We start from the raw sequence: 21294 nt of genomic DNA, 5'->3' as shown, positions 1-21294 counted from the left end.
GATGCGCGGTTCCCCTCGAGTCTCACCTCTGATCGTCGGAGACTTGGGTTCGAGAATCAAAACAAACTCGTCACGTCCTCGCTCGGTCGGAACCTCGAGAGAGGTTCCAACTTCTACCAACAAGTGCAGGAGCTATCGATATGAGCCGATCCCGGTAATTCATATCGACATATCAACCATCGAGTCACGGTACCAAGTGCTCAAGAGGCGTCTAGAGATCGTTCACGTACGAGAAATAGCGTACAACGTAAACCCTCCTTCGGACGAACCGCAACGACCTGGACATACCAGATGGCCATTCCGACGCGCCGGACGTCAGCCCGTCTGTCGGGGGGATCAGTCAACGATGATCAGGGTACACCGCTAGCAGTAGAGCTACTGGGTAATATCACTCGCAAGAAGAGGAACTCGGCGAACGGGACCATCTTGGGAAATGATGCAGCAGTGTCGGAAAAGCAAGACGCGAACGATGGAACGCGGAAACGTCAAAGGACGGCAGATGTAGGTCGCAAGGAAGGGATTGTAAGGGTCTAGATGAACACTCCTGATAAGTTTACAATCGAATAGAAGCCGGTTGGAACGCGGAAGACCAAAACAAGTAAGGGCATGCTCGTCGAAACTGGCCGACCAGAGCCTTCAAGCTAAGGTCAGATTGTAAACCCTTACTCCTCTTAGCCATGCCCTTCAAACCCGTTCCGGTATCTTCACTCGAAACTGCCGAGGAAGAAATAATTTCCAATGGACGACCACCCGCACCGCCTCAATCAACGAGACGCATAGCTCGACAGCGACCGTCCGCGAGCCGGATGGACGAAAGCCCCCCTTCCCCTCCTGCAGTCCCTATTACCTCGACGACAACAAGTCAACCGAGAAGAGGTGCAGCCTCATCTGCCGTGCAGTCCGATGTGACCAAGACGAACAAGGGCAAATTAGCGGTCAAGCCTGCTAACGGGAACACGATTGCATCGGCCTCGGCGGAACAGTCGGATTCGGAAGGGTTGGGTGCCAAAGGTTCGATAGAAACCGAGGTGGCTGCTCAGCGGAAAGAGTGGGAAGATGAGGCCGATCGGATACGATCGACAGTCGGACATTCGGTAGGTGTCCTGTACTGTACTTTAAGCATTACTGTCTCAGCGACGCCACCGCTGACCAGTACTTTGGTTGGGTCATACGTAGACCGGTCTAGTATTTAACCCATCTGAAGAACTAGAACCTACTGGAGCTCGACCAATCTCGCCGCCAAGGGCCGCCCCGAATGCTTCACACTTTCAAACACCACGGGCGAGTCGTCGTACAAAAATCATCACCATCGATACGGTCGAGCCCATAGCGCTCAGCGAGACGCCCATGCAGAGGAAGAATATAGCACTTAGGGAGCGTGCTTCTTCCAGACGGGGTTCAAGGATGAGTGACGCTCATAAGGACGATGCCACAAGCTGTGAGTACGAATGCAAAATTGGGCTGCAGCAAAGCGAGCGCATGGCTGAACCCACTGACATTTCACAGCTGAACCCCATGCTGGTGTCAATCCCGAAGAATACCACTCGCACATCTCGCAAACTCTTACGCAGCCCGTCCGCGCCCGGTACCTGTTGATGTGGTGTCTCAAGCGAGCCATGGCGGACGAGACAGAGCCACCGAAAAAGCGTGGAAAAGAGGGCAAGTCGTCCAAAAAAGAAACGGACAGGTCATCAAAGCCACAACCAAGTATAGAAATGACGGCCGAGGGGGACGAAATGGTAGCCTTGATCATGCAAGACATATTCCGTGCCCAAACCAAGGGTGAGCTTGAGGCAAATATCTTCGCTTCGACGGTGAGTGACCGGATCGCACATCGCTCCTGAAAAAAACGCAGATATACTAACATTTGTGCTGGATATGCGGACGTAGGTTACCCCGGAAGACAACGCATCTATTGTCAAATTGTCACCCAACCCTCGAAATGTCAAGAATCGCCAAACCGAGGTTCTATTCAACAGAGACATCGCTAGGTAAGTCGACGGTCACGTTGCAGCTCAGGACTGGGTGGCCTGTTGACAATATGTCAATCTTGCAATCAGGGACAAGGCGGAAGAAGCTCAATGGGTTTCCATCTTCGGTCGAGTGAATGAACATCGGCACCAGGTACTACAAGAGCAAAAGGATCTAGTGACGAAACAAGCACACCCCGAATCACAAGGGACGGACGATATACCATCCTTTACGGGTAGAGAACCCGGAATCGAGCGTCTCCACACCTGGGCAGAAATGGCTCAAGAGGTCTTGTCTGGTGGGGACGATATCGAGGCTATGCCATTGGACGACGTTGAATATCACGTGCGTCGATGATTGCTCTAGGCAGACCGTGAGCTTCTTATGCTAACGCGATCTAAATGACATTGTACAGGTGGACGTACTGCATCAAGCGTCACACGCCGCACTGCAATACTCGGCGACAGCGAAACGCTTCCTGGACGGCATCTTTGCCTCTCTTGCACAGGACGTGCGGAATCGAGATCAGTCGGGCGCACGAACGACCCTGGATTCCCATGGTGCGGATCGCGAGGTTGGTGCGCCGCCCTCTATCGCCGGGTTCCTCAAGAGCACCCAGGCGGAATCGTCTTCACATACATCGTCCGGCCTGGACATCTTGAAATCGCTGTCTGCCAACGACGATCCCTCAAAAGGCGCAGAAATGATGAGGTTGTTGGACAGCCTACCTCCTGTCCCGCCGAGCGTAAGGCGACCGGCCAACCCCGGTTCGACAAGAGCGGGTTCGAATCCGACATCATCAGCGTCGGGCTCAATGACGCCTCGTCGGCCAGGCTCTGGAATGGGTATAACGCCACGCAAGATTGGCAGGTTGGGTTCTTCTACACCTCGACGGGAACGTGCAGTATCTCGGGGACCTTCTCCCTCGTCCGCAACGTGATCTCTACTTCAAGACGGTCATTCTCGAGACAGACACCACTTTCTCTTCGACTTCCGATAACGTCAGAACTTCGCGCGAAACGCCGACCCGGCTGGTCTGGCGAGATTACACCTTTTGACTTTGACTACTCCTCCTTTCTGTTCGCCTCGCGCACAGTCCATACACACCCCAAATCGCCCATTATAATGATTTGTTTTTTATCTACCTTCTTCTACTTCGACTTTTTGGCTCTGCCCTTGTTTATTCTTTCATCCTTTTGTAAAGCAGACGACGAGTGCGTTATGAATGGTATCTCTGGTAGGCATGGTTCGACTTGACTGGCGAGGTCTTACTGATTGTCGAGCTCTGAAATGGGCGGGTATGACCAACCGATCATCGAGTGGGCCGTAATCGAGCAGATGTCAGCGACGACATCAACGATGATGATTACAGTGATCAGTGCTCAGTAAGGTCGCGTGATCTCCGAGATCCGTGGATATCGGGTCTTGACGATGTTCACGTATCCTTGCTGGTTTTTGGTCATCTGACCAGATGACCAGCTGGTCAGATCGGTCAGAGTATCTGCCCGTTCACGGTTATCCCAGGAATGCCAACCTGACCGACCGACCGGCCGAGTTGGTGGTATGCCTGATCTCGACCGCATGGCACGGTTTCGAAAGACGCAGAGGTGGCGCCGATCTTCGAAAGCCCGTCGGAAGGAGAACGAGCCTCGGCCACGCAGGATTGATTATCTCTCCGTCCAAAATTCTGCAATCTCATGTTTCACTATCGTCTTCCCCGCAATCGTCTTTGCGTATCAGTGCAGATCCCGACAAGATAGGAGTGCGTTGATTCGAGCGTACGAGCGTCTCGTTATCAAGCTTTCGTTTATCGTCTCATAATCGCCCAAGGTATTGCGGGGTATCGATGTCGCATGTCGGATCAGGCCCTCAGCGAAGGGTGGCCGGGCTGCGTCGATCTCGGCAGCTGTGGGGTAAGAGAGATGGCACCATGTGACAACCTGATCGCGGAAGGCCGAGACGTGGCGAGACTGGCAGCAGACGCATGCATCAGGCACACATGTGATTTGCGCCGGCCCGCGATCAATGGCAGATGGAGGAGGGGATAAACGAGATCCAGTTGAAATGTGAGCCACATGGGTCGGGGCGTTTGAGGCAGGCAGGCAGCAGCGCGGGTCAGTCCTTTGCCTTGTCCCCTCCGACGAACCGCGCGGAGCTTGGCGGGCTGGCAGCTGGCACGGGAGAAGGAAGAGCAAGATTTTGCGCTTTTTTCCCTTGTGCCCTCTCGATGGCCATACCCGGGCTTATCTGGCCAACCCTGGCGGTGAGCTCTCATGCGATTGCTCCGACTTCAAAGGATATAACCTTCCACCCCACACTCTCAGAGCCCTTCGACGTCGTGAAAAGCGACCTTGGCAAAGCGAAAGCTCTCATTCGTCACTCTTCTTACCCCACGAACCCGACCTTGCAACTTGCAACTGGCGACTTGCAATTGAGAAAATTCGAGATGGAGCGAGCACATCAAGCCCAGTCACACGACCTCCCCATTTCGGTGCCGACACCACTGGTCGAGACTACCGATGTCGGTAACCAAGAGGGCAAAGCACTCGCTTCGGGTTCCCTGCGATCCGAGGACGAAAAGCATCCTTACAATAACGAGGCCTATGTCACGGACCTCGAGGCCTCGCGGTCCCCCTCAGAAGAGCAGGACAAGGACCAGGACAGCGGTGGTAGCCTGATGAACCGGTTCAAGTCTTTCCGACGTTCTCGGGCTGCCCGCGTCATATGGGATTTCGCTTGGATCGCCCTCTTGGTGAGCTCGAGGGTCATTTGACGCTACAGTCGTAATCAGACGTTTGACTCTTTGCACGTTACAAATTTTCGCGTTGCGCGCACGTCGACTGTAGCTCGGATGGTGGATCCCTGGTAAGCCGGCGTCAGACCGTGCATGCTTGGCGGGGGACAGGTCTCACTCTGTCTGTCTTAATTCTCAGGTATCATCCGGGAGGAAACCAGGCATTACTGGATCATCACGACCGTTTTCGTGAGTCCCGTCTCTTCTCTGCTCAGAGACCCCTATCCTCGGAAAGGCTTCACAGAGGCTAATATCAGCACTTTATCTTAGACCTGGTTCTTCATCCTCTTGATCTTGTTCCACAACAACAAGTACATCTCGCAAAAGCCGTTCATCCGCATCATCGAGTCTACCTGGGGCTTGGTCTTTGAGAAGCCCTGGAACATGATGTCGCACAAGGTCAAACTGATCGTCAGCTGGGTCGCCCTCCTCGCGCTCTACCTCGGTAGCGCTTTCGGTATCCCCCCGACCGAAAAGTCACCTTACAAGTGGCGTGCCGTCGGTCTTTGCGGTATGGTCCTCTTGTACGGAGGTATCTACCTGACCAGCACCAATAGGTCCGCCGTCAAGGCCCGAACCACCATCCTCGGTCTCGGTTTCCAGATGATCCTCGGTCTGTTCGTCTTCAAGACGGATGCCGGTCTAGACCTTTTCACCTGGGTCGCGCTGGCTTGTGCCGACTTTTTGCGACAAGGTGCTCTCGGAGGAGGAACCTTTTTCTGGAGGAGCATTATCGACAATGGTGACTTTGCTACCAACACCTTGTCCAGTATCATCTTCTTTGTCGCCTTCGCCACCGCTCTTTACTACAGTGGAGTCATGTCCTGGGTCCTCAAGAAGTTCGGCTGGCTGTTTTACAAGTCGTTCGGTCTCTCGGGAGCCGAATCGATCGTTGCCGCCGCTTCGCCTTTCATCGGTCAGGGTGAAAACTGTATCTTGGGTGAGCTGCTGTGGGCGCAGGACCTATGGAGAAACGTACTAACGATGAACCACTCGTCTACAGTCAAACCCTACGTCAAGGACATGACAGTCTCTGAGTTGCACCAAGCCTTGACTTCTGGTTTCGCCACCATTGCCGGGAGTGTGTTCATCGCCTACGTTACGCTCGGGATTCCAGCCAAGGATCTCTTGACCTCGTCGTTGATGTCGATTCCTGCCGCCATCGCCCTGTCCAAGATCGCCGTTCCCGAGACCGAGTCACCCAAGACGTTCGGTAACATCGAGATCAACAAGGGAGACGACGAGGACGACAGCTACAACTTGTTGCACTCGTTCTCCAACGGTGCCTGGTTGGGTCTCCGAGTCGCCGGGTTGATCTTTGCCAACGTGTTGTGTGTCGTCTCGGCCCTTTACGCTTTCAACGGTCTCTTGGCCTGGATCGGTCAATTCTGGGGAATCGCTCGAAGCGGACCCAACTCGCTATCCCTCGAGCTCATCTTTGGTTACATCTTGTACCCCTTGACCTTCATGCTTGGAGTCCCCCCTGCCGACGTTCTTCAAGTCTCCAAGTTGATCGCTACCAAGATCATTGCCAACGGTAAGCTCCGATTAGGCCTGCTTGGCTATGACTGCCCACGCTGATCAGCTATTTTTGATTCCTCATCAGAATTCGTTGCGTTCGAATCGCTCGCCACCCAGACCAAGAACGACCCTACCTGGATCAGCGGACGTGCTCAGCTCATCGCTTCGTACGCTCTTTGTGGATTCGGTAACCTCGCTTCTGGAGGTATCTCGATCGGTATCCTGGCCGCATTGGCTCCCAACCGAATGGTCGACATTGTCCGTTTGGCTCCTCGAGCCTTGGTCACCGGTATCGTTGCCACTCTGTCCACCGCTTGTATTGCCGGTGAGTCTTAGCCCTCGACTCGGCACCTGGTCACACAATTACTAAACACCTTCCAACTCTTTTCAGGTCTTCTCGGAGACCAGTAGACGCGCACTAGTGGATAGAAGCAGAAAAAAAGTACTCGACACCCTTCATATGACATAATAGCACACGCTCTCCCTGTTTCCCCGTCGCTCCCTTTCCACCTGTGTCTCGCGATCCTCATGATCGCTTTCAATATTCGAGGGTGTCTTGTTCGAGGTTTCTTTCTCGGTTGTAATAGGATAGTTAAATGGTTGTCAAGTGATTTTGTAGTCGTCGAGGGCGTCAAAAACAGTCTCCTATCTTATCAATTTGCCATGTGGAAGCGCACCTGGTCCTGTTACGGCAATGTTTGCGCTTATTCAAGACCCCGTTCAACCGGTCGATCGATCGATACGTCACCAAGCGGGCGGTAACTAAGATGTTCAGCCTGCTTGTAGAGGACATCTGTTTAATGTTTAATCGACAGCATCGAATACCAGCGAAGTACACCAATTTACCTCCATCCATCCGACTTTATCGAACCAAACCTCGCTTGGACATACAACCTACGACATGAGCGGTTCGATCTTACCAGGAGGTCCGCTAGATATACCATCCACTCAAGCGTTGGTTCAAGAAGTACATCAGTAGACTCGATACGAGACATGGGTAACAAACGACTGACTACATTGTGCGTCGTATCAGCGCATCCGCCGTGGCGAGATCAGTCAACACGACGTCGATATCTTAAAGAAGGGGTACAGATGGATGATTGTCTCGGCGGCTCTGGGTACCGCGGCCGGTATCCCGGTCTGGTATAGCATGAGGCGACGAAAGCCTCCCATCTCGCTCGGAGTCAGGTTGGCCGCTGCCTGGTTCGTCGGTTCGACCGGAAGTTTCCTCGGGTTCACGATCGGGGGAGCAGCTGCAGCTCTGGAGGTGAATAATCACATGGCGGATAGTCAGAGGTCAGTCTATATTCGACCTTGGTGGCGACCGATCGATAAGCTTGCTGATACACTTGGCGATCTGGCGAATCAGGAAGATGAAGGTCTTTGAGGATATCATGGTGCAATCGAAGCGGATGGCGGACGAGCAGCGACGAACGGGTATCGCCCGAAACCCTCGAGATATAGGCAACGCAGGTCCAGCGGGCATTTACGATGGACCTGCTGGGTCGGACTCGTCGGGTTCCCGGATGGACGAAGACTTACAGGGAGTCTCGATGACCGACTACAATCAGAGGTCGGGGAGTGCTTTCGATCCCGAGGTGGATGAGCAACGACAAGAGTACGAGAGGGAGCGACAATACGGTCAGAGTGGTCGTGAGTACCTTTCTGCCTTGGCGATGAAGCATGCACGGCGTACTTAGCGAACGGCATTTCCCTAGCCATCGGCCAGGCAACGAGTTCTACTTGGGAGAGGATCAGGGCTGGCGAAGCCCCTTCGGTCGGATCTCCTGATCGTCCCTCCGACCCTTCTGCTCGACCCGGCCGCAAGCCTTTCGTCAGTAGCTCGGGTGTTAACGCGCCCATGTCCGACTCTGCGGCTTCTCCCAGCGCCCGTGAGGGATTCGGTCGACCTAGCAATCTCTCGACGCGCGATCTTGATATCAAGATCGATACCCTCGGTTCCAAAAAGGGCGATCTCGGCAGTCGAGGGGAGATTTACGGGCTAGGGGGAGCTGTCGAGGAGCGAGATAGGGAGAGGGCTAAAGAGAAGCGAGAATTCGAGATGTTGATGGAGAAGGAACGCAACGCCGGCGGGGCAGGCGGAAGGGAAGACGGATTCGAAAAGGGGAAGTGGTGATGTGGTTGTGGGCGTCATGAGATGAAAGGGAGTAGACACTGTGATGTAATTATCGTTTATGAGATACACGATAGGCAAACGGTATCTATGCTGCGTGTCGAGGGTGGGATCGGTATAGTGATTATCAGCAGAAAGGACGCAGCAGGGACGTAAGTTAGTATATTGTTATCAAAGTTTGCTTTGTATCACCGACAATAGTGGTGTAGTGGTAACATTAGCCGTTGCCATCGGCTAGCACTCGGTTCGATTCCGGGCTATTGTATCTTTTTTTTCTTTTTGATCGATTTGACCTTTTTGGGCGTTTCATCTCGAACGGTTCCGCTGCTACCTGTAACGGGTGCGCCCCGCTGGTACGGGGCAGTGCCGTTGGCATCTGCAGCTCTGCAGAAAGTACCGCTATGTATCTTAGAGTTGCACATCCAGGCTTCAACAAACGCCCTGCGAGAGCCGGAGCAGCGCCCAAATCCTTGCGTTTCATGTTACTTGTGAAATCGCCCACTAAAAGCAAGCGCATCGATTATCGCACAACATGCCAGCAGAAAGGAAGACTGATATCTGCCTGATAACTCCACCTGATTGGAAAACCTAGACCCAGGGGCAGCTGATTGAACGATGCCTCTCTGTTGAGTTTTAATCCATACAACCAGGAGAGCTTGTTCTGTCACCGATCAGGGTGCGGTCGCTACGATGTACATGAACGATTCTCACCTGATAGACGGAGCTTTCGTACCAACGCTAAAATGACTGTAGTCGACGCTCAGCTACAGGGGGCAGGAGGATCAAGGCTTTGTTGTGATCGCACTCAATCTTACAGAATCAATCTGAATGTTAAAGACCTCACGGATGTCCTGCCATAATCCCCTTTTCACACAAGCCGGGGGTACTGTTTGCTCAATGATCAAATGGGCTGACCCAGCCTAAAAGAAGGCGAACGAGCTGCAATCCCGCTCCGAGCCGTTCTTGGCTTGCTGCCTCGTGGGGGACGGGGTCTGGAGAGAGACCCGTTCCGACGCTTCTGAGTGCGGTCGGTTCTGGCTCTCCAGATCTCCTGCCTCAGAATCTCCAGCACCTACTGCGTTATCATCCAGGACGATTGCCATCCAAAACCTTGCGTCAAATACACAAGCGTGGATATGCAATGAGCATCGGTCTCCTTTCGCCCCTGAGGTGGGCGAGTCTACAGACAAGTGACGGTGAAAACCGGCGGTAGCCCAGCTCTGTCAACGGGCAGGCCAGGAATCAATGACGCCGAAACGCAAGCGGGCTCCATTTTCCAACGTCGACGTGTGGCTACTGGCGTCATAAGATTTACTGAACGCCCTACAATTTATCGAAGTCCGCTCTGTACGGCAGGCCGACATGATGGCACGGAGACATATTCCTATTAACGATGTGGTGCATAATTTACAACGTCTAATCTCATTACGGTCGATAGAATATCTAGCGATGTTTCAGGCCGCGTCCTGTATGCGCGACTCCAAGTCATCAGCCATGGTATTAGCGACTCCAAAGACCTCCCCAAAGGGTCGGAGCCAGCTGACGAAACATGCGATATCGTCTAGTTGTAAGGGGTTGTGATTCAGGGTGACAGGACCTCCTTCGGTGATGAAGCGTTTTGCGGCGCTATCCGAAGTGTATTCGTATGCGTTGTGAGCCATGGACGACATGGCTGGGTGATTGTTGATATCCATGCTGTCAAAGTCCATCTGTGTAGATAGTTCAAAAGCTTCTGCATTCTCATTGAAAGCCTCGTTGGCTTTGCCCAGCACGTAGGCAAGCATAGCCAATCCTGCGCGATAAATATAGGCAGACACAAAGACGGAGGGGAACCTCATGGTGGAGAAGGGGATATTCATGGCCGTTAACCGGATGGCGTTTGCATGTACCAAAATCCGCCGCCCGAGAGCGGTCCGAGTATACCGCATCTTCTCGTCTGCGACGGGGCATATGTCCGGCATTCCGAGCGGTATATTGGCAGCCGTGAGGAGATCCTGTGGTGACAGCGCTTCCACGAGCAGCAACTCGATGTAGGCAGAGTGCCAGCCCATACGTAGACTGCTCGCCTCCATGGAGGCACTTTGAGGGTTGGATAGCAAAACGCCATACAGGCGTTTGAAGCCAAGATGAAGGTTGATTGGAGACCGATGATCGTCTAGCAGGCCTTGCGCTTTACTCTCACGCAATTGCGCGATGACCGTGTGCAAACCTGTCAAGAGAACGTTTTTCGAGATGGAGGGAAGGTCGAGACCGAGCTCAAACCGAGCGTTCGGATACTGCTCATTGAATAGGTGGCGGTAGATGGCGGAGAACGTATTTTCACGACGTCGGTCTTGGTCCCGTTGCCTTTTTAGCAGTATGGCCTTCCATGCTCGAGCGTTGGGCGCGCAAAACAGTTGATCATCACAAGCGCTCACGAAAGGGTTCGATAGGTGTGACGATGTTGGCGGGACGCGATAGAGCTGCACAAATTGTCCCTCCACGATGTAAAGCCCCAGTACGGCCCTAAGCTGGGACTCGTAAGAGGCCCAGGAGCGGAAGGCGTTTTCCAGTTCGATCTGCGAGCAGTCCCCGTCGTTCGGCAAGAAGTCATCCGCGGCCGCCTTTGGTATCCGGAAGATCCCAGCGAGTCTATCGTCGGCAATGCTACCGTAAGCCGCGGATGTACCGAAACCATTTCACCAATTGTCGCTTACCGAGCGATTCTCAAACCAAATCCCTGGAAGGTGTACGGGGACGCTCTCATACTGTTGCGCTGTCCCATGACCGCTGCTTCGTTAACGCTGTCGCTTTGACGAGCTGTACATGTCGCAAGACTCACTTCGGCTAGGGCAGCGTAAATCTGACCCAAAAGGATAGTCTGGCAAAGCGTAGTGCCACGTGTAGGGTCTCCGGGTCCAGCTCGCAATTCTATCAAACGCTCCCACTGGAAGACATGTAACTTTGTTCAGAGTTTTGCCCTACATTTGGAGTGATAGATGGGCCTCACCGAAATGCAACAGCCTTTGTAGACCAGCCTCCAGAGAGCCTCGCCCTGTAGAACAGGGAAAACCCCCAGATGAGCGAAGGTCGACGACAATCGCGTCATGACAAGGCTCTCATATTTGCGTACCTTAGCTCTATCCCCGTCCTCGGTCATGTATAGTGTCCCAAGGGCTATGAGGTTGATCGATAGCGACGCGGAAGCCGACTTGAGGGACCACGTCGGTTGATGGATCACCTGAAAGGTAGGCAAGAACCTCGTAAAGAAGAGTTTCAGGCCTTTATCCAGAAACGCCGAGGAAAGCGGAGACGTGGATGCCGACAAGTGGAAAGACTGCATTGACAGCCATGAATTAGTGAGGGAGTATGTCATGGTCAACAGGTGGTGAAGCTCACCAGGTCGGATATCAGATGCTTCGCTTCTGTAATGGCGTCCTGTGGACGACCCCTTTCACCAGCGATGTGGGACTCGCTCGTGACGCTAGCGCCCTGCCCACCTTCATCTCGTGCGTTCGCTTGTGATCCATCTAACTGAGCCGTCCGAGTAGCAGGAGGAGTAGCACTGCGCGAAATACCTCTGACTGTATCTGTAGGTATCCGCAACTGGTCCTGCGATTCGGCGACACCAGTCGTGATCAAGTTCTTCCACAACGCAGCCATCTTTGGCGACAGCGACACGTGCTGTGGATAATCCGTCTGCATCGGATCGTTACCGCCTACCGATGAGAACGAGGTGATTGATGGATCGATGAGAGGGTCCGCAGGGAAGCGCATAGGACTGAGGGGTGAAGTGCGTCGAACGGTGGGATTGGAGGGACCGGGTGAATTGTGCCTTGTATACGTCGTGTATTCGGGTATGAGGCTGTAGGGAAAATCCAAGTGCCGATTTAGCGATCCTCTAGTGACAACGACCGATACGAACGATGATGTTCAACCAGAACTAACGTATGTGCAAACGCGATCGACGTATCTGACGCCAAGAACTGCAAGAGGTCCAGGTCCGAAGTCTCCTCGATCCCGAAACCCATCGGCAAACCATACGCGTTGCTCTCGAAATTGAAACTGCTATCTATATCGAGTCCGGCGGCGCCATCTCTCGACGTCGGTATGCCTAGGATGTTTTCCTGAGCATTCATAGTCAGAGGTTCTATGACCGAATCGGCATTGAAAGGTGGACCACCCGGATATGGGGTCTCGACGTGTAGTCCCAAGGTCGGCCCTTGGGAATCTCCCATACTATTGGCGCGATCCGCAAATTGACCCAAGTGATCCATGAGCGACGTTGGCGTCGAGTTGCAATCCCCATCCGATTGAGGCGTACGGTACGACGTCGCGTAATTATCCTGAGGGTTCCTGATGTGGTCGAGCAAGTGTCCCGAGAGGTGTGGGTCGAGGTTTCTAGCAAACATCAATGCGGAGGTGGGGGCACCGAGATGACGATTGGTCGGATCCGGGTTGGAAAGACGATCGATCGTCCCGTTCGGTCCGTAGGCGTGAGAAAAGTTGGAGTTGGGCGAATCGAATGCGCCTGGAGTGGAATACATTGGCATCCCATCCATGACGGCTGATGCACGCAGCAGCGCTGTCGGGTTGGCTTCCAACAGCTGGGATGGTTCTTGCGAATGAAACGAGGCGCTTGAGCTCGATCCAGGCATTCTCGCGCCCATATTCGATGTCTCGGAGTTGTTTCGGCCTAGAGCTTGTCGAGTGTGTGAGGTCGACGGCTCATCATTTGGCTTCCTGCGTTTCGATGGCGGTTCGACTTGCGCATCGTCTCCAGGCAGCCTGATGGACCGACTCGAACTCGACCAAGCCCGTGACTCTTGAGGCATCATCAGGCTGCCCTTGCGATCGACTTCCCCTTCCTGTCTCGACCCCTCTGACGGCCTCGCAAAACCTCGAGATGCCTCTCCCGACCCGCTAGCACGTTGTCGCTCTACATCGTCGATGGAGACCCCTCCTCCGTTCAACTCGTGCAGTCTGCCATGCCGCACCAAGCTATCCGCACGCGTAAACTTCTTGCCGCATTCCGGACACTCGTACGGTCGTTCTTTCGTGTGACTGCGTTCATGCCTTCGAAGGTGTTCCGTCTTTTGAAACGTGGAATCGCAAAACGAACACTTGTGTTTGTAGACCCCAGCGTTGATGACGGCCTTTGGCAGCTTGCCCGTCTGTTCGGGTGAGCCGTCGCCGACCTTGTCCTGCGCAAGACCTCCTATACCGTCGTCGCTTCTCGTACGGCCATATCCGGTGGGACTGTCTGTCTCCATAGTTTGACGAATGAGGAACTTGCGGGTCCGATGGTTCCACTTCGCGACGCTGCGTCGAGACACGAGGTACTCTGCAGGGCGGGGCACTTCTACCTGTCGCGGTCCACCTTGTTCGACGAGATCTACTTTGTCGAACGCCGAGCCTTTGCGATGAGGTGGGGCATCGGTCGTACCGTTTCTCCGAAGATTAAACTGAGTGAAGGCTGGCGATGTGTATGTGGTGAGGCCGTAGGAGTCAGTTACTGCGTACACTGGTGTCGTTGTTAGCAGCAGTTGATCGTGACAATCTCCCCTTCGCTCTCCCCCCCGCCGCGGCCCCTGTCCCCGCTCGCAACGTCGACCCCTGTCGGATGTTAGCGGTGGAAATAAGCGGTACTCCGTTATTTCCCCCGGTAACGCTCGGTATGCCTCGCTGGCAGTTATCTAGAATTTTCCACTTGTACTTTGTTTACATCTACTCCGGTAACTCCGTTATTAAATCAATCGTCTCAACAGGTTATGAGCCCAGACTTGTGATCCACTACAAGTCTATCAAGTCACCTTCATCACCCCTGTCAACTCTGAAACCCTTTTCCGGCAACTCCGGCCCCTCTATCGCTCTTCCCGGCTTATCGGACCTCCGCCAATCATGGACTCAGTCACTTCAGCCTCCTCTGCTAAGATCCCCAAGCTTGTGGGACAGGACAACTTCTTCTCATGGAGACACTGCATTTTAGATGCTTTGCTGGCCATTGGTGCTCAGCATGTCCTTACGGAAGCCTTCCCGGTCGCACCGGTGAAGCCGGTTTATATCGGAGAGGGAGACAACAAGACTGGTCCTACCAGTGGGGAGATTAGCCTTTACCTGGAAGAACAAAGGGAGTACAAGGATTTCAGGGAGAAAGACAGTAAAGCCAGAGGGCTTATTCAGTTACACATGACTGAAGGGTTAAGGATGGAAGTTGATGGTTCCGCCACCGCTAAGGAGCTCTGGCAACAACTTACCGGACTCTTTAAGCTGGACTCGGAGGATTACCGCTCCGATATCAAGGCGGAGCTTACCAACATTATCTTATCGGACGGAGACGACACCGATAAGTTCCTGGAGAGGTTTAACACCCTGCTCCTCAAGGCCAAGACAGCATCGCTTGCCTTGACTGATGATGAAATATGCAGTTACTTCATCAGAGCGCTACCGGCATCTTACCGGAGCGTCAAGACCGAGTGGCGGACTCAAGCTAAGAATTCCCTTACTCCTCTGAAGTTCAGGGACCTCAGGGAACTATTCAACCTTCATGTTGCTGATATCAAGAGGGAACAGGAGCGGGAATCTACAGCTCTGGTTACCTTTGGCAACAAGAAGTTCGCTCCGGCACGGAACGGCAGTGGCGGAGTGAAGCCCGGCAAACGTCCGGGCAAGCCATCTGTCTGTTGGAACTGTGGCAAGTCTGGCCACAAAAATACTGAATGCCGTGGGGCTACGATTGGCAACGGTGAGACCTACAAACCAAGGTTTAATGGAGGAGGCAAGCCTTTCAAGAAGTCCGACAAGCCCGGTAACCGGTTTGGCGGAGCCGGCGGAGGTGGACCTTCCGCTAATGAAATGGCTGCTCTGCTGGGAAAGTCTAGTGTTCTTGGTGCTTGCATCGAGGAGATTACCCAGGGGGATATGCCTGATGCTCAGGAAGCATCTGCCTTGGTAGCGGCAGGACCGGTAAAGCCCGGTAACTTCGTTTTCATTATGGATCTTGGTGCCACTGAGCATATTTGCAATGACATTCAAGCATTCAGCTCTATCCAAAGGATGGACATCAACACCAGATTTGAGACTGCTGGAGGTCAGGCAGCTGCCACCTCTACCGGAACAATCAGTCTCTTAGCGGACCGGGAACGGAACCGGCATGTCATCTTTGAAGATGTCTTCTACTTGGCCAAGTCCCCAGCCAATCTCTTGTCTCAAGGACTCCTGATGGAGCGAGGTTGGACCATTACAGCCACCAAACAAGGTGGATTCATGTCCAAACAAGGACTGAAGTTACCGCTAAAGCCTGCCGGACCCAAAGGCCGGCTTCGAGCGTTAGTACTTCCGTTAGCGAAGATACCGGATATCAAGGTCAATCTCATCAAGCAACCAGAAGGTGGCAGTCTGTTCATGACTGTCCTGGACAAGGATACCCTCCAAGGATGGCACAAAAGGTTGGCCCACATGGGTGTCAGCACTTTGAAGAAATTGGCGGACCGGCATGAGATCGACATCACCGATAAGAACGACTCTACTTTCAAGATGGAAGACTGTGATGTCTGTGCTAAAGCCAAGGCTACAAGACTCACTTTTGGTGACATCTCAGTGAAGGCCAAGGGCCCTCTGGAGATAATTCACTCGGACCTTGCCGGACCGTTAGCGGCATCAGTAGATGGGTATCTCTATTACATCACTTTTATTGATGATTACACTGGCCTTACCATTGCTAGATCTCTCAAGACAAAGACCTCAGCAGAGGTACTGTCAGCATTCACTCTCTACAAGAATCTGGTGGAACGGACCTTTGCCGGAAAGATACAGGCTTTCCGGTCTGATGGCGGAACGGAATATCAGTCCGTTATGGGCGCCTACCTTTTGAAACAAGGTATTGTGCATCAAGTTACTACGCCTTACACTCCCCAGCTCAACGGAAGGGCGGAGCGGGCTAACCGGACCCTCAAGGAGATGGTTGGCGCTATGCTAATCGATAGCGGACTTGGCATGAAATGGTGGCCAAATGCTCTCAATCATGCTACCTGCCTCATAAACATGGGCAAGAAGTTTGAGGATATCAGTCTCATGGAGAAGGTCTTCAAACACCGCTCTGGCTACAGCAAGATTCATGCCTTTGGCACTGAATGCTGGGCGAAGGTACCGGACGAAACCCGGAGCAAGGCGGACCTTACCGTAACCAAAGCGCTTAGCGGTAAGCTTTTATCCATAGATCTAGCTGGCAGTGGATACTCTATACTGCTCGATGGCCATACAAGCAAGGTTATACGAAGCAGGGATGTTGTTTTCAAGCGCCCTGAAGCAGCGCCCATCCGGAACCCTACCGGGCCCGTTACCAGAAGCGGCGGAGCGCCGGCAGCTCCGGTAAACAATCCGGACACTGAGATTGCCAGAGTTACTGGATTGATTCCTCAAGATGGAGAAGGCCGTTTGCCTGACCCTCCTGCAGATGACAGGAACCCTCAAGAACAGCCTGACGCGGATCAAGCGGAACCGGCAAGGATACCGGCCATACCGGAAATCCGTGTTCAAGGACCACAGGAGCCAGAGGGAGCTGTTGCTCCACAAGCTGCACCTGAACCTCCAGTTCTCAGACGCCACTCTCCCAGGCTTGCAGGTGAAGATCCTGAATTTTCAGCTGTCATGGTGGCGGAAGCGATAGCGGCGGAGCATGATCCGCTAACGTACCGCCAGGCAATGGACAGCACCAATGCCCCTCAATGGGAAGAAGCAATCCAGAGGGAGCTTGCTTCAGTGGCCAAGACGGGCACCTGGAAGGAGGTGAATGTTCCCAATGGAGCTAACTTGGTTGGTTCCAAGTGGGTTTTCAAAACCAAGATGAACTCCGATAACGAGATCGTTAAGTTCAAGGCCCGGGTAGTTGCCCAAGGATTTACTCAAGTTGAAGGCATCGACTTTGATGACACCTTCAGTCCTGTTGCTAGGCTCACATCGCTGCGCCTGTTGCTCACCATAGTAGCAACAGATGATCTGGAACTTTACCAGATGGATGCCGATACCGCATTCCTTAACGGAACCTTGGCGGAGGATATTTACATGAAGTTTCCGCCCGGATACGTTCCGGCAACATCGGCAACTGGCCTGAAGCTCATCAGGTCTCTTTATGGACTCAAGCAATCGCCTAGAGTCTGGTGGAAACTCATCAGCAGTTATCTGGCGACTATCGGATTCACGCGGCTGGAAGCGGACTGGGGCCTGTACTACCGGAAGACTGATAACACCTATCTCCTACTCTATGTGGATGATGTGCTTATCGCTTCGCGTACTGGTAAGGCTATTGACAGTGTCAGAGAAGCACTGACTGCCCAGTGGAAGTGGTCTGATATCGGAGAAGCCGGCTACATTCTCGGACTCAAGATAGACCGGCACCGCCCGGCAAGGACCCTCCGGCTCAGTCAGTCAGCCTACCTTGAGAGGATGCTAGAGAAGTTTGGTATGCAGCATGCAAGGCCTGTTAGCACTCCCTTGGAAGATGCAAGGCTGCACAAGCAGGATGACTCCATCCCGGTCGATAACGCTAGGCGGAGCCTTTACCAGAGCATTGTCGGATCTCTCATGTGGTGCGCCATGTCCGCCAGACCCGATATGGCATTTACTGTTGGTTACCTCAGCAGATTCAACAGTAACCCATCGGAACAACACCTGCAAGCTGCCAAGAGGGCGCTTGCTTATATCAGGAAGACATCTGAGCTTGTCTTGACGCTTGGCGGTACCGGTTCCGGTAAGGGACGACTTATCGGATACTGCGACTCGGACTATGCCGGAGACTTGGAAACCAGGAGAAGTACTACTGGGTTTGTTTTCAAGTACAGAAACTCGGTTATAGCCTGGGGTTCCACCAGGCAAGCCACAGTGGCTACCTCCACCTGTGAAGCGGAGTACATGGCCTTAACGGAAGCCGTTAAGGAAGCGATATGGCTCCGCCGGATCCTGATGGAGCTTGACAAGGACTACTGTGGAGCTACACAGCTCTACTGTGATAATCAGGGTGCTCTGGCACTTGCTGATAATCCTGGGAAGCACAAGCGAACCAAGCACATCGACATCCGGTATCACTATGTCCGGGAAACCGTCGATAACGGCTTGATCATGTTACAGCATATTGGGACAAATGACCAAGCTGCTGACATGCTCACTAAGGCTCTGAAGACAGTCAAACATGACCAGAACTGTGCCTTGGTACGCTTGGAGCATTGACTCCCACTGTCGGACCGGCACACTCCGCTATCGGACGCTCAAGACCGCTACCGGACCGACAATCATATCAATAGCGGCATGAAACTTTCTACTCTACTACAAGTTGTCCATCTTCCTTTCCAACCTTTTCAACCTTCCATTCTGCTCCTTCAACAACTCCAAGATCTGATCCAACTTTCCTCCATTGGTGTTAGCGGAGCGGTCGTAGTCGCTACCGGAGTCGGCGGAGTCGCTACCGGAACCGCTATCGGTGTCCGCTATGACGATAGGCCTGGCTCTTCCCTTTCCTTTGTCCAACTTGGGAAGTTTGGAGGGACCAGCTTCCTTAGAGGCCTTTGTAGCTTTCCTCTTCCTCATGGGATCAAAGCTGCATTGCTTTCCGCCAAGAAGGCATCTGGCACACCTCTTTCCGGCAGTACCGCCACCTCCGATAACACAGTATTTCCTTCCCTTCTCCAAGGTCCTGCATTCCTTGCAGACCCCATCCTCTGGGTAGTCGGGCTTGGCATCTTCCTCCTGAAGGAAGAGCCTTTTGGTGAATTTATCCTGGTAGGACTACATCGACATGTTAGCGGTCGCTATCGTACAATCCCGGAGTCGCAGCGGACACTACCGGAGCCGAAGCGGACACTGCCAAACGCTACCGGACCGCTTCCTTTTGGCAACTCCACTCACCAATCCCTTGGTCCTCTTTTCTTTATCCTTGATCATCTCCTCAACTGCCTGAAGTGCAGGGTTGATCTTCTCAGCAGGAGAGAAGTTCCTGCTCCTGGGACTGGCGGTTGGCGGGACGCTACCGGTCTCTGGCGGGCTGGTGGCGGAGTCTGTGGCTAGCTCATCCATGATGGAGACCTTGTGATCTCTAATATAGGTCCAGTCTACTGGGTGGGATAGCAGAGGTGGTGCTGTAGCTAGTCTAGGAGCCATTGATGGGCTTTTACTGGTACAGGGAGTAGGTATATAGTTACCAGTGGTTAGCGGTGAAAAATCCGCCAGCTCAGCAAGAGGGAGTGTCGGATGTTAGCGGTGGAAATAAGCGGTACTCCGTTATTTCCCCCGGTAACGCTCGGTATGCCTCGCTGGCAGTTATCTAGAATTTTCCACTTGTACTTTGTTTACATCTACTCCGGTAACTCCGTTATTAAATCAATCGTCTCAACAACCCCGCTCTCTTCGGGAAGGGGGCCGGCCAAGTCACGTGAGCAGCCAACACATATCATCGTCATTCATGCCATTCAACAGTATGCGACACGATGATCGACACAGAGGTCCGCGCTCTTGGTAGTATACAGATTTGGAACCAAGGCAAAGCTCATACAGCGACCACGGGCCGCGTCAAACGCCAAATCCTAATAAGCATCATCGTCCTCGCCCTCGGCGTCATCATCGTCATCATCGTCGTCGAAATCCCGCTGTAATCGCTGCGCAGCCTCCCGCTCCCTCTCCCTCTCTTCGCTCCTGGATCGGCCTCGTTGTGTCCGATTCCGATCGGGCGAGGCTGATCGCGTCCTGGTCGTTGCGGTCGTCTTTTTCTGGGTCGTGCGTCGTGCAGCCTGAGCCTGCCTGGCTCTGGAAAGCAAAAAGGATGGAGCAAATCAGACGCTGCAGCAAAGGAGGATAGTATAGGATGGGGGAGGACTCGCTTTTCTTCTTCTTGCCTGACTTCTTCCGCAGCGTCAATCCACCTGATGGCAGTATCACGGTCGAATAAGGCAAATCAGCTATCAGGACGTCCGAGCGCGATCGACGGCGTCGCCAACAGTCCTCGCTCACTCATAGTACTATCAGGTAGTCCAATCATAGCATGGTAAGCTGCTGCATTTCCTAAGAGTATTTGAGACCTGAGACTCACCACATCAATAGGTTCTAGCTTTTGACCTGTCATAACCCGATGCCGACGCCCATCAGTACCTGGTACCACCGTCACAACCTAACCCGAGTAGCAGTAGGGGTATTGATACTCACCTGGTCCACAGTCCATATCCCACGTAGCGTCACAGGCTCCACACAGGAGGTGCCATCGGTTATTAGGTTTCGAGCTGTTTTTGGAATCGAGCAAGAACCGCGATAAAGTCTGAGCTCGGGTCGATCGCCGAACACGTCGATTCGGTCACGTTCAGAGGAGAGAGACTTACAAGGTCATGTTGACCGACTTGTCTGTAGCACAGTAGACACAGTCGAAAGATTGGCCTATTCATGTGTTCCAATAGGAGGCAGACCGGGTTCAGCCTGGAAACTCCACACGACGTGTGCGAGTCCGGTCGCGAGCGATCACTGACCGATCTTTCCGGGCCCTATACACGTCTCGTGTACGGTCAGCGACTAGTCGATGAGGCTTATAACCGGTGTGGTTCAATGCTGACCTTTCTTGGCCATTGGTTTCTACGAGCGTTTGATCGAAAGAGGTCGAGATCGTCTTGGTGAGCTGTCTTGACGACTACGACCAGGGAAAGCAAAGATGCTCACACTTGAGGATTTTCTCTTGCCCATTTTGGAAGATGGTTCGGAATTCTGAGTGACGATAATAGTCTTGGCGGAAGGGTACTGTTCGGTTCGATATGAGAACGATACCACGCACATGAGTAACAGTAACAGAGTAGTTCGACGTAGTTCCAAGTGTACTGTACTGCCCCTTGATCTAGGATCTCCACCAGCAAAAACGCATAAATCT

The 21294-nt window shown here is 53.2% G+C and overlaps 6 protein-coding genes and 1 non-coding gene across 7 annotated transcripts; 4 read left to right on the top strand and 3 right to left on the bottom strand.

The window, feature by feature from the left end:
* Positions 1-291: 291 nt before the first annotated feature.
* Positions 292-2911, top strand: HD553DRAFT_338409 (Mis12-Mtw1 protein family-domain-containing protein; the record flags this gene model as incomplete). Its single annotated transcript, XM_046182347.1, has 8 exons — positions 292-501; positions 568-598; positions 676-1094; positions 1177-1438; positions 1507-1814; positions 1891-1991; positions 2061-2316; positions 2387-2911. 8 exons carry the CDS (start codon positions 292-294, stop codon positions 2909-2911), a joined length of 2112 nt encoding a protein of 703 aa, XP_046040348.1.
* Positions 2912-4294: 1383 nt separating this feature from the next.
* Positions 4295-6960, top strand: HD553DRAFT_303185 (Na+ dependent nucleoside transporter C-terminus-domain-containing protein). The gene is made up of 7 exons (XM_046178838.1): positions 4295-4723; positions 4818-4836; positions 4905-4954; positions 5036-5705; positions 5769-6302; positions 6372-6611; positions 6678-6960. Exons 1-7 carry the CDS (start codon positions 4418-4420, stop codon positions 6695-6697), a joined length of 1839 nt encoding a protein of 612 aa, XP_046040347.1. The 5' UTR covers positions 4295-4417; the 3' UTR covers positions 6698-6960.
* A 52-nt stretch (positions 6961-7012) lies between these two features.
* Positions 7013-8502, top strand: HD553DRAFT_303161 (uncharacterized protein). The gene is made up of 4 exons (XM_046178837.1): positions 7013-7253; positions 7320-7582; positions 7656-7939; positions 8005-8502. Exons 1-4 carry the CDS (start codon positions 7188-7190, stop codon positions 8421-8423), a joined length of 1032 nt encoding a protein of 343 aa, XP_046040346.1. The 5' UTR covers positions 7013-7187; the 3' UTR covers positions 8424-8502.
* A 112-nt stretch (positions 8503-8614) lies between these two features.
* Positions 8615-8685, top strand: HD553DRAFT_t4. Its single transcript has one exon. It is a non-coding gene; the product is annotated as a tRNA-Gly (tRNA).
* Positions 8686-9788: 1103 nt separating this feature from the next.
* HD553DRAFT_279377 (uncharacterized protein) lies at positions 9789-13904 on the bottom strand. Its single transcript, XM_046178085.1, has 7 exons — positions 12348-13904; positions 11799-12264; positions 11533-11736; positions 11410-11454; positions 11242-11346; positions 11117-11175; positions 9789-11051 (listed from the first exon to the last, which is right to left on the bottom strand). Exons 1-7 carry the CDS (start codon positions 13670-13672, stop codon positions 9875-9877), a joined length of 3381 nt encoding a protein of 1126 aa, XP_046040345.1. The 5' UTR covers positions 13673-13904; the 3' UTR covers positions 9789-9874.
* A 4815-nt stretch (positions 13905-18719) lies between these two features.
* HD553DRAFT_338404 (uncharacterized protein) lies at positions 18720-19466 on the bottom strand (the record flags this gene model as incomplete). The annotated part of the gene is made up of 2 exons (XM_046182346.1): positions 18720-19178; positions 19299-19466. 2 exons carry the CDS (start codon positions 19464-19466, stop codon positions 18720-18722), a joined length of 627 nt encoding a protein of 208 aa, XP_046040344.1.
* A 356-nt stretch (positions 19467-19822) lies between these two features.
* Positions 19823-21288, bottom strand: HD553DRAFT_303155 (transcription elongation factor Elf1 like-domain-containing protein). Its single transcript, XM_046178836.1, has 9 exons — positions 21090-21288; positions 20987-21005; positions 20903-20917; positions 20759-20813; positions 20589-20662; positions 20476-20501; positions 20397-20404; positions 20267-20308; positions 19823-20192 (listed from the first exon to the last, which is right to left on the bottom strand). Exons 1-9 carry the CDS (start codon positions 21201-21203, stop codon positions 19973-19975), a joined length of 573 nt encoding a protein of 190 aa, XP_046040343.1. The 5' UTR covers positions 21204-21288; the 3' UTR covers positions 19823-19972.
* Between the last annotated feature and the right edge of the window lie 6 nt (positions 21289-21294).

The sequence above is a fragment of the Filobasidium floriforme genome (assembly GCF_021052385.1).
Source record: "Filobasidium floriforme strain CBS 6241 chromosome Unknown HD553scaffold_1, whole genome shotgun sequence".
Taxonomy (NCBI): Eukaryota; Fungi; Basidiomycota; class Tremellomycetes; order Filobasidiales; family Filobasidiaceae; genus Filobasidium; species Filobasidium floriforme.
This window is presented reverse-complemented; position numbering and strand designations above follow the sequence as displayed.